Raw genomic sequence first — 12,602 nt, forward strand, 5'->3', positions numbered from 1 at the left:
TGGGTGGGGGGTGGGGGTGTGATTGGCTGGAGCCGCGGGCCCGCCTCCGCGCGGGCGTCTCGGACTAGCCCTAGGCTGTGGAGCGGCGCTCCGGTGCCAGAGGTATCCGAGCCGAGGAGACTTGTGGTTTCTCTGACTCTATGGTCTGAGGCGGCAGCACTGATCATGGAGACCGGTGCCTCCCGCGAGCCCGAGACGGCCGAAGTGCTGCCCCAGCACAAGTTCGACTGCAGGTCTCTGGAGGCCTACCTACACCAGCACTTGCCCGGCTTTGGGGCCGAGCCCGAGGCCAAGCTGACCGTTGCCCAATACAGGTATCGACGCCAGCCTTCTCCGCCAGCAAAAACAGATCTGTGCCTTGTGTTTTTCTTCCTCTGGCCTTGGTGTGTTCCCAGTTTCCCCCATCCTGTTTCTTTTTCCGCAATGACGCACTCTGAAGGCGAGAGCTGCCGTCACCCGTCCCTTGCATTACATTCTGAGTATTTCCAATTCAAGGGCAGTGATGGAAGCACGATAACATTCACGATTCCAACTACAAGAAGGAATCTTTGTTAACAACTATATTCATTGAGGCAATTAAGGTTGGAAGGTCTGTGGGATATAAAGAGGCCTTCGTTCAGCGTTTGTCCTATAACCTTTTTTTCTGAGAAGCGGATGTAATTTCGTTCACATTGGCATATTCTTGGAGGCTGAGTTAATGGTACCAGTTGGGGGGGTCCGAATTCTTATCCTAGATCTTCCATTTAACAAATCACAGCGCCACTTTGGGCTTTAGTTCTTTCTGAAGTAGGGGTATAGAACTGGATGACCGTTCTGAGAGCACTGTTCCCCACCGTGAATCTGGCTCTAGTCTGATCTTGTATAATAGAAAATAATTTTCAAATAGACTTTATTCTAAAGATAGTATTTTGATAAACAGAGCTATAGAAGCAGTCCTGGCTTCCAGAAAACTAGACGTGCCACTTACTGACTGGGAATTTAAATACTATGGTACATGAACTCTCTGAGAACTAGTTTCATAATCTGTAATAAATATCTGCCTGTTCTGCTTGATCCTGATAATTAAATGAAGTAATACAGGTGAAATGGCTTAACACTGTAACAGAACTGTATACCAGTGGCATTTATCACTGACATTTATGCCAAATTAAAAACAAAAAAATAAAAATAAAAGGCACCATGTCACAATAGATATTGTAGGATGAAGGAGAAGGTGGAATAAAATATGGCTGAGGTTTCTAGCCTAGAAGGCTTGTGTTATAAACTAACAGCTCAAAGTTCAAATTTGCTATGGGAATCTGAACAAGTTATTTAACTCTTTTGAGCATTGAATCCTCCTTTGGCAAAATGGGGATAGTCATATTTCTCTCCTAGAGTTGTTGGAGAATTATCTAACTGAGAGTTAATTCTGAATTAAGTTGAATGTTAAATAAACCAGAATTGTGCTTGATAAATGGAATTAGTTGTGGCGTAAATAGTATATATGTGTGGAACTATCTCCACAGAGAATACACATTTATTTCCAAAACACATGAAAAAGTTTATGAAAATTGAAGACATGTTAGGCCACAAAGGAAGTTTCAGAAATTCTAAGGCGTCATTCTTAAAAAAAAAAATTCAGACTATAAATGCCAAAAGTTTAGAAATCAAGAGAAGATAGCTAATAAATACATTTTAGAAACTAATTGAAATACAGATTAAAGAGCCAATAATCTACAGAAAATAATGGAGTTTATTAAAGTTCAGTATGCAAAAATCAATTGCATTTCTTGACTTTAGCAACAAAAATGTAAAATTATAATTTTCAGAAAGATAAAATTAATAAGAGAAACAAATATAAATTTCTCAAATATTAATCGAATAAAGTATGTGCAAGGAAATTTGTAAAGGAAATTATAAAACTGTATTAGGACCTTAAAAAGAACTAAGTAAATTGAGAGATGCCATGTTCACGAATAGGAGAATTCAGAATTGTACGTTTCTCTTTTTTCCCAACTGATCTATAGATTCAGTGCAATGACGATCAAAATCTTAATTTTTTCCCTAACTTGAAAAATTACTCCTAAATTTTATGTACAAGAGCAAAGAGCTAAGAATAAGCAAAAACACTCCTGAAGAAGAACAAAGTGGGAAATTTGAATTAAGATGGCACATTATTAGCACAGAATAGACAAACAGATCAATAAAATAGAGTCCACAAAAAGACCCGCATGTTTATAGAACTTTGACATATGACAGTGCTGGCACAGAGAATCAGTGTGTGTGGGGTTGGAGGGAGAAAAGATTTTTCAGTAAATTATACAGCAATAATTATTATCTGTATGAAAAAATTGAAAGTAGACCTGTCCCTTACTCTACCTCACACAGTTCCAGGTGGACTACAGACTGGAATGGTAAAGGCAAAACTATAAACATTTGGAAGACATATAGGAGAAGATCTTTATGACTTTGGAGTAGAGAATAAAATCTTTAAAAAGACAAAAGCACAAACCATGAAAGAAATGATTGATAAATTTTTAGTGAAAGAATCCTTAAAGTGAAAGAACAAAAGAAAATATTTTCAGTGTATATAATGGATAAAAGATTAATATCCAGAACATATAAAGAACTACAATAGCCCAACAGAAAAATGGGCAAAAGACTTGAAGATACTCAACCTCATTACACTGTAATAATTGGGGAAATGCAAATTAAAATTACAAGATACCATTTCACACCATCATATTCACTTTTTTTTTTTAATCTGACAATATCAAGCAGGATATGAGATAACAGGGACTCATCCACTATTGGTGAGGGTGTGAATTAGTATAACTGCCTTGGAAAACAATTTGGCACAGTCTTGTAAAGATGAAGATAGGAAGACAAAGCCCCATGACAAAGCAATTCTATTCCTAGTTTTATACTCCTGAGGAATTCTTGTACCAGGGTATCAGGAAATAATCTACAAAAATGTTCATTGCACTGTTTGTAATAGCAAAAATACAGGAATAAAACACGATGTTCATCAATAGTAGAATGGATGAATAAATTGTAGTATATTCATGTGATGCAACACCATACAGCAGTGAACATGATTCATCTGCATCTATACACAACAACACAATCAAAAACTGGACAAATAAGCAGTATATTGTTTAAAGAGATAAACTTCAAGGGAATGATATATTTAAAAATCAAGACAGTAGTTACTCTGAAGGGACAGGGAATTCCCTGGTGGTCCAGTGGTTAGGATGCAGCGCTTTCACTGCAGTGGCCAGGGTCAATCCCTGGTGGGGTAACTAAGACCCCTCAAGCAGCACGGCACAGCCAAAAAATTTAAAAATGAAGGGAGGAACACAAAGAGAGCTTCAGAGATACAGTAACTTTTTTCTTTCTTAAACTGGGTAGTGAGAACACTGGTGTTTGTTGTGTTATTCTTTATGCTTTACAAATTTTGTAAATATTTTTAATCTATGCAAAATTTATTTTTAGAATTTGCAAAAGTTAAATCATATTAGAAATAAAAATATTTAGATTTAAACAATAATGAAGACATTGTGTAACTTGATAGAACAAAACTTATGATTTCCAGCTATGTGCATAATATGTGCCTGGCACTGCTCCAACCACTGGGGATATAACAGACAAAAAAATCTTGCCTTTTTGGAACGTCCATTCTATTTGGAGAAGAGAGATGATAAATAAAATCACTTTCTAAATATTACAGTGTAGAAAAAGGTGATGTGTATCATGGTGAGAAACAAAGGAGAATAGGAAATGTTTAGGAGGAGGGAGAAGAAAGGCCTCAGTGAGAAGGTGGCATTCAGCAAAGAGAGATGGGGCTGTGAGCAATGGGGAAAGAGTATTCCAGACAGAGGGAACAGCAAGAGCAAGGGCTCTCCAGTGGGTGGAAAGACTACAGGCTAATGTGCCTGGAGTTGTGTAAGCAAGGGCAACAGGAATTCTGTTGGCTGTTATAAGGGTTTTGGCCTTTACGTTAGTCGAAATGATGAGAGATTAGGGATTTGGGGGCAGAGGAGGGAAGTGATTTGTCTTTTTTTTCTTTTTTTTTTTTTTTTGCAGTACGCGGGCCTCTCACTGTTATGGCCTCTCCCGTTGCGGAACACAGGCTCCGACGCGCAGGCTCAGCAGCCATGGCTCACGGGCCCAGCCGCTCCGCGGCATGTGGGATCTTCCCAGACAGGGGCACGAACCCGTGTCCCCTGCATCGGCAGGCGGACTCTCAACCACTGCGCCACCAGGGAAGCCCTGATTTGTCTTTTTAAACAGAATCTCTTTGCCTATTGTGTTCACTGAAGGAGGCAAATACAGGGAGACCAGTTTGGAGTGTATTGCAATGACCTAGTACAGACCAATTAGTGGTATGGACCAGGGTAGTAGTGTAGGATAGGTGCAAAGTGCTCATATTCTGGATTTATTTTGAAGAATTTACTGACTGATCAGATGTGGGGTGTGAAAGAAAAAGAAGAGGAGACAAATAGTGTTCCATTTTTGTCTTGGCAACTGGAAGGATGGAGTTATCATGAAATGAAGTAGAGATGACTGTAGACAATCAGACTGGAAGGCAAATATCAGGAACTCAGTTTTGCAATCTTAACTTTCAAGATGCCTTTTGGAGTGGATATGTATAGTAAGCAGGCAGGTATATGGGTCCAGAGGTCAGGGCAGAGATCTAAACTAGACATTTACATTTGGGAGTCATTGAGATAGAGAGGGTATTTAAAGCCATGAGATCTTACCTAGATGATGAGTCTACATGAAGATACAGAAGGTCTATGAACTTATTCCCAGGCATCCTAATATAAGAAGTTAAAGAATTAAGGCAGAACCTACAAAGGAGTCTCAGAAGGAGTGGCCAGAGAGATGGGGAGAACCATGGTCTGATACCATAGCAGTATTAGTGACCTTGAAAAAGTAATTTCAGTGGAAAGATAGGAATGAAAGCTTGATTGAAATGGGTTCAAGAGAAAATAGGAGGAGAGGAATTGGAGCAAGGAATATAAACAACTCTTGAATTTTTCTACAAAGGCGGAAATAAATGTCTTTCGTAGAGGGGGAAGTGGGGTCAAGAGAAGTCTTTAAAAAAAAAAAGGCAGCATGTTTATATGCTGATGGCAGTGATCCAGAACAGACAGAAAAATTTGTGTAGGTGAGAGGGCTAGAACGAAGTCCTTGAGTGGACAAGAGTAGGATGGGATCTAATTCACAAGAGAAGGGATTGTCCATAGATAGGAATGTAGACATTCTTCTACAGACTCTGTAGGGAAGAAGAGTATATGGGTACAGGTGCTTCTATGCAGTAGATATGGTAGTGTAAGCTTGTGGAAGTTCTCACCTGATTGCTCCTATTTTCTCTGTGAAATAGGAAACTAGGTAATCAGCTGAGAGTGAAGATGGTGGGAAAAGTGTTGGAGGTTTGAAGAAAGAGGAGGAATTGTAAAATAGTCATCCAAGAGCATGGGAGAATGAACAGGCCAAGGAAGTATATTATGATTGCTGGCAGCATTCACTTTGAGGTTCATAGTCATGAATTTGAAGCAAGAGTAGTTATTTTAGTAGATATTGTTGATACTTTGCCCAGATTCTCTTGGATTCCTTTTTACTGTTTCCATGCACACCCTGGTTTGGTGGCTTCTGCTTCCAGTAGCCAGCACCTATGGCTCTTTTATAGACTGTTCTTGCTTACTGGAGCCTCTTTTGCCCTGAATGTTGTAGTGCCTAAGATGGCTCTGGAATGGAGGTACGAGTGGGAATGAAAGAAAGGAAATTATGATCAGAGATAGAAATGCTTAAAAAATAGGATAATGCAGTGCTTGAGTTGTTGTTATTTATAAGGTATAGGGTGTGTCCCATAGAATGAGTGACAGTTCTCTTGGATATATACCTAGGAGTGAAATTGCTAGATCATATGGCAGCTGTACCTTCAATAAGAAGCTTTTAGTTTTCCTTTTATATTTCACCTGGGTCATTTACCATCATAAAACGCCAGTGCTTCATATATGACTGCCTTATCAAAAATGCATCCAATCAGACATTTGGCATTAAAAAATGTCTTTGTAAGGTTCATTGCAACTTGACTCTTTGGAGCATCACAAATAAATTGTCCCATGTCAAGACAGACAACACAGCTTGAAGTGGTCCCATTTCCTGACCATTGTGGCAATGATCTCCACTTCCCTATGCTAAAAGGCACCCCCCACCCAGGATTAGATGGTGCCAAGATGATTGCTGGGGAGGATGGGTCTGGCTTATCAGAGTTAGAAGTAGACACTGGACATACTGCTGCATTCAATCTGGACTGCTCTTGTTCTTTGCAGATGGAGGCTGGAGGCCTAGGGAGAAACTTCAGAAAAAAAAATGTTTTTAACTTTCCCCATTACCTGTTACCTCGGATTAATTCGTCTGTTTTTTTTAGTTTAAGGCCTCTCTTTCATGCTGTTGAATTATTTAAAAGCTGTGTAAATGAAGGTATAGATTGAATAAGTTTGGTAGCTGGAGTGTATTTCCTTAGTTCACGTGAGAATTTCTGTTCACAGGGCAGAGAAAGCCAGTGCCCTGGTGTCTGAGTCACCTGGGGCACTGTTGCACTTCCTGGCCCAGATATCCACTCTAGGACCTTGCTTATCAGAATTCCCACTTTAGAGAGCTGTACTTGGAGTCCTCTCTCCAATGGCAGATGACAGAATACCAATCCAGCTGTTCCAGCATCCTTTAATTAATTTTCTGACTGATCACCTACAATCTCTTCTCCCAGCCTTTCTTTGCTTAGATCTAGACATTGTTCTAGGTGCACTTCTGATGAAACTCATAATTTGCAAGTAGGAAGTGTGGTCTTCTCTTCTACCTGTGTAGGTTGTAGATTCTCCAGCTGCCACTGTGTTACCATCTGCTGTATATCATCCAAAAGCTCATGTTCTTAGCTGCTGATAGCACCCCTCTTGGCTTTCTAGCATTGAAATGGGTTCATTTTCATTTTGTGTTTTCTTTTGAAATTTCAGCAGGATTTGGGGAAAAGGAAAAATATATCTTTGTTATTGACCTTTTCTCTACTCTTATCTAGATCAGGACAGTCCAATCCAACCTTTTATCTCCAGAAGGGCTTTCAGGCATATGTACTCAGAAAAAAACCACCTGGTTCACTTCTTCCTAAAGCACATAAGGTATGGTATACAAACGCAATGATAAATTCCTTGTTGACTAATAAATGGATTTTATACACACAAAACAATTTAAATTGCTTTTAAAAATAATCTCAATTATTAGATATAGAAAATGCATTTTATTTCTTAGATGAAAATTTCACTTGAATTGTATCCCCCCCCTTTTAGTTTTTATTAAGGATTTGAGTTTGAAATCTGAGGCTGTGTTTAGGCTGTTAATTCTGAGCAATATCCAGTCCTCTTATGGATTTGATTCCTTCCTATACAATTAGCTAGAAATACAGTCACCCAGTAAATATTTTCACTGCTACTCATTTATAGATATTTTGTACTTTGGTTAAATTATGTTTTAAAAAGTACAGTATTATATCTTATAACAATATATACTCACTGAATACTTTAATATATTTGATATGACAATTCCCTGATCTTCTGGTGATAAAAAGAAATATTTAAATAATCATTTTTATAGTATTCTCTAAATTGACAGTGAGAATTATAAAAGATTTTTGTTGAAAACTGACTCTGTTTTCAGAAAAACAGATATCTATGGATTTTTAAAGAAGAGAACATTAAAAGCATAATGCATATTTTGAATATTATTATAATCATGTATAATAGGTGCTTCCTAGGCCCAGCTGACTAGAGATGGGCCATTGAAGCGTGGATTTAATATCACAGTAATGGAAAATGCAGATTCTGACCTTCTTAGTCCCGTATCATATTCCCAGAAAATGAAGTGACTTGGATGCTTAAGATAGAAAAATTTTGCTAACTTTTATTAAGCCTCAACACGGCATGGCTGAAGGAAAATCCCCACTTGTAGGGAGAGATTTATGCCCCAATAAACAACTGGGTTTGTCTCCTCTTGATAACGACCTAGATGTCTGGAAGACATCAGAACATAACATAATGCTTTCAGCCCAAGGATCTGGAGTACTTTTGTTTCAACTTCCTTCATTTTTTCCAAATCTGCATTGGAAAAAAGCAGTGTTCCCACACTGCCATCCACTTTATGACCAGCCTCCACCACTCTACCCCACCCCCCTTTCCCAGCACCAGGTGGTTATAAACACTTCTTTCTATAGCCATTGGCACCACTGGCTGCTCTTACCTTGGTTATGGGTTTAGTCACTTCCCTGCTGTAGTTATTGCAGCAGTAGCTGCTTTATCCCTGTTGTGAGAGTGAGCTGCATGGTTTCTTCTCCTTAGAAGTGGTCAGCTACCACTGCCTGAGTCTGGGGAAGTGGACTTTGCAGGTAGATGAGTTGGCATCAGAATTCTGCAGTAAGCTGTGTCCCTGGGTCCTGAGTGATAAGCCTGTACATCTGTCCTGGTTAAGGAAGCCCTTTTCTTCTCCTGTCTTATTTGGGCTCCTGCTTCAGAACCAGCTTGCTTCTCATTGCCTTCTTACCCAGTAGTTATCTTGAGCTCCATGGCAGCTCTGGGTACCGGGAAGGATCCCCACATCCCTGCCTTGGAAACAAGTTCCTCCATTGATCTCCCGAAGGAGTGGGTGCATTTCCTTTCTACCGGCACCCACTGGCCTTCCCCAGCATTCTGTACTTGACTGTGCCCAGAGTGTTGGAATAGAGAGCCCCCATGGGAAACTGGAGTTGGGGGCGTGGGGGGGCTGGGGAGCAAAAGCAAGAGTGAGCCAGCAAGCAGGGAACTGATAAGAAAAAAAAGGGATGTTTTTATGATGATACATGCGAAATATTGTGGTCAGGAAATGTCACCTTCATATTATCAGAGTTAGGAATAAGCCCCATGCATGTACCTATCCTTTTAGCCTAATTAAATGATCAATTTTTAGTGCTGGCCTAATTTATAATTGTAATAATCATACTAAGACTACTTTATTTTTTTAAAGCAATTATTTTTTTGAATTTTATTTATTTTTTTATACAGCATGTTCTTATTAGTCATCCATTTTATACACACCAGTATATACATATCAATCCCAATCTCCCAATTCATCATACCACCACCACCACCCACCGCTGTTTTCCCCCCTTGGTGTCCATACATTAGTTCTCTATATCTGTGTCTCTATTTCTGCCCTGCAAACCGGTTCATCTGTACCATTTTTCTACGTTCCACATATATGCGTTAATATATGATACTTATTTTTCTCTTTCTCACTTACTTCACTCTGTATGACAGTCTCCAGATTCATCCACATCTCTACAAATGACCCAATTTCATTCCTTTTTATGGCTGAGTAATATTTCATTGCATATATGTACCACATCTTCTTTATCCATTCGTCTGTCGATAGGCATTTAGGTTGCTTCCATGACCTGGCTGTTGTAAATACCACAGCAATGAACATTAGGATGCATGTGTCTTTTTGAATTATGGTTTTCTCCAGGTATATGCCCAGGAGTGGGATTGCTGGGTCATATGGTAATTCTCTTTTTAGTTTTTTAAGGAACCTCCATACTGTTCTCCATAGTGGCTGTATCAATTTACATTCCCACTAACAGTACAAGAGGGTTCCCTTTTCTTCACACCCGCTCCAGAATTTGTTGTTTGTAGATTTTCTGATGATGCCCATTCTAACTGGTGTGAGGTGATACCTCATTGTAGTTTTGATTTGCGTTTCTCTAATAATTAGTGATGTTGAGCAGCTTTTCATGTGCTTCTTGGCCATCTGTATGTCCTCTTTGGAGAAATGTCTATTTAGGTCTTCTGCCCATTTTTTGATTGGGTTGTTTGTTTTTATAATATTGAGCTGCATGAGCTGTTTATATATTTTGGAGATTAATCCTTTGTCCATTGATTCATTTGCAAATATTTTCTCCCATTCTGATGTTTGTCTTTTCGTCTTGTTTGCTTTGCTAAAGCTTTTAAGTTTCATTAGGTTCCATTTGTTTATTTTTGTTTTTATTTCCATTACTCTAGGAGGTGGATCAAAAAAGATCTTGCTGTGATTTATGTCAAAGAATGTTCTTCCTATGTTTTCCCCTAAGAGTTTTATAGTGTCTGGTCTTACATTTAGGTCTCTAATCCATTTTGAGTTTATTTTTGTGTATGGTGTTAGGGAGTGTTCTAATTTCATTCTTTTACACGTAGCTGTCCAGTTTTCCCAGCACCACTTATTGAAGAGATGGTCTTTTCTCCATAGTATATTCTTGCCTCCTTTGTCATAGATTAGTTGACCATAGGTGTATGGGTTTATCTCTGGGCTTTCTATCCTATTCCATTGATCTATATTTCTGTTTTTGTGCAAGTACCATATTGTGTTCATTACTGTAGCTTTGTAGTATAGTATGAAGTCAGGGAGACTGATTCCTCAAGCTCTGTTTCTTTCCCTCAAGACTGCTTTGGCTATTTGGGGTCTTTTGTGTCTCCATACAAATTTTAAGATTTTTTGTTCTAGTTCTGTAAAAAATGCCATTGGTAATTTGATAGGGATTGCACTGAATCTGTAGATTGCTTTGGGTAGTATAGTCATTTTCACAATGTTGATTCTTCCAATCCAAGAACATGGTATATCTCTCCATGGTATATCTGATGGTATCATCTTTAATTTCTTTCACAAGTGTCTTATAGTTTTCTGCCTACAGGTCTTTTGTCTCCCTAGGTAGGTTTATTCCTAGGTATTTTATTCTTTTTGTGCCAGTGGTAAATGGGAGTATTTCCTTAATTTCTCTTTCAGATTTTTCATCATTAGTGTATAGGAATGCAAGAGATTTCTGTGCATTAATTTTGTATCCTGCAACTTTACCAAATTCATTGATTAGCTCTAGTAGTTTTCTGGTGGCATCTTTAGAATTCGCTATGTATAGTATCATGTCATCTGCAAACAGTGACAGTTTAACTTCTTCTTTTGCAATTTGTATTCCTTTTATTTCTTTTTCTTCTCTGATTGCCATGGCTAGGACTTCCAAAACTATGTTGAATAATAGTGGTGAGAGTGAACATCCTTGTCTTTTTCCTGATCTTAGAGGAAATGCTTTCAGTTTCTCACCATTGATGTTTGCTGTCAGTTTCTCATATATGGCCTTTATTATGTTGAGATAGTTTCCCTCTATGCCCACTTTCTGGAGAGTTTTTATCATAAATGGGTGTTGAATTTTGTCAAAAGCTTTTACTGCATCTATTGAGATGATCATATGGTTTTTCTTCTTCTATTTGTTAATATGGTGTATCACATTGATTGATTTGCATATATTGAAGAATCCTTGCAACCCTGGGATAAATCCCTCTTGATCATGGTGTATGTACCTTTTAATGTGTTGTTGGATTCTGTTTGCTAGTATTTTGTTGAGGATTTTTGCATCTATGTTCATCAGTGATATTGGCCTGTAGTTTTCTTTCTTGGTGGCATCTTTGTCTGGTTTTGGTATCAGGGTGATGGTGGCCTCATAGAATGAGTTCCTCCCTCTGCTATAGTTTGGAAGGGTTTGAGAAGGAAAGGTGTTAGCTCTTCTCTAAATGTTTGACAGAATTCACTGTGAAGCCATCTGGTCCTGGACTTTTGTTTGTTGGAAGATTTTTAATCACAGTTTCAATTTCATTACTTGTGATTGGTCTGTTCATATTTTCTGTTTCTTCCTGGTTCAGTCTTGGAAGGTTATACCTTTCTAAGAATTTGTCCATTTCTTCCAGGTTGTCCATTTTATTGGCATAGAGTTGCTTGTAGTAGTCTCTTAGGATGTAGTAGTCTCTTAGTATTTCTGCGGTGTCTGTTGTAACTTCTCCTTTTTCATTTCTAATTTTATTGTTTTGAGTCCTCTCTCTCTTTCTCTTGATGAGTCTGGCTAATGGTTTATCAATTTTGTTTATCTTCTCAAAGAACCAGCTTTTAGTTTTATTGATCTTTGCTATTGTTTTCTTTGTTTCTATTTCATTTATTTCTGCTCTGATCTTTATGATTTCTTTCCTTCAGCTAACTTTGGGTTTTGTTTGTTCTTCTTTCTCTAGTTCCTTTAGGTGTAAGGTTAGATTGTTTACTTGAGTTTTTTCTTGTTTTTTGAGGTAGGCTTCTATTGCTATAAACTTCCCTCTTAGAACTGCTTTTGCTCCATCCCTTAGGTTTTGGATCGTCATGTTTTCATTGTCATTTGTCTCTAGGTACTTTTTGATTTCCTCTTAGATTTCCTTAGTGGTCTCCTAGTTATTTAGTAATGTATTGTTTAGCCTCCATGTGTTTGTGCTTTTTACGTTTTTCTCCCTGTAATTGATTTCTGATCTCATAGTGTTGTGGTCAGAAAAGATGCTTGATATGATTCCAATTTTCTTAAATTTACTGAGGCTTTATTTGTGACCCAAGATGTGATCTATCCTGGAGAATGTTCCGTGTGCACTTGAGAAGAAATTGTAATCTGCTTTTTTGGATGGAATGTTCTATAAATATCAATTAAATCTATCTGGACTGTTGTGTCATTTAAAGCTTGTGTTTCCTTATTAATTTTCTGTTTGGATGATCTG

At 38.2% G+C, this 12,602-nt stretch overlaps 1 protein-coding gene across 3 annotated transcripts in view; it reads left to right on the plus strand.

Annotated features, from left to right (window-relative positions):
• The first annotated feature begins 64 nt into the window (after positions 1–64).
• Positions 65–12,602, plus strand: part of ACAD11 (acyl-CoA dehydrogenase family member 11) — an 89,181-nt gene continuing 76,643 nt past the window's right edge. For 2 of the 3 annotated variants that reach the window (XR_009540658.1, XM_060149831.1), the window contains exons 1-2: positions 65–314; positions 7,064–7,163. Coding sequence is in view for 1 of the 3 variants with exons in the window: in XM_060149831.1 (XP_060005814.1) it covers positions 166–314; positions 7,064–7,163 (249 nt within the window). In the remaining 2 variants the exon portion in view is untranslated. The remainder of the gene's footprint in view (positions 315–7,063; positions 7,164–12,602) is intronic. The other variant, XM_060149832.1, reaches the window with a different exon arrangement.

This window comes from Lagenorhynchus albirostris, chromosome 5 (genome assembly GCF_949774975.1).
Source record: "Lagenorhynchus albirostris chromosome 5, mLagAlb1.1, whole genome shotgun sequence".
Lineage (NCBI taxonomy): Eukaryota > Metazoa > Chordata > Mammalia > Artiodactyla > Delphinidae > Lagenorhynchus > Lagenorhynchus albirostris.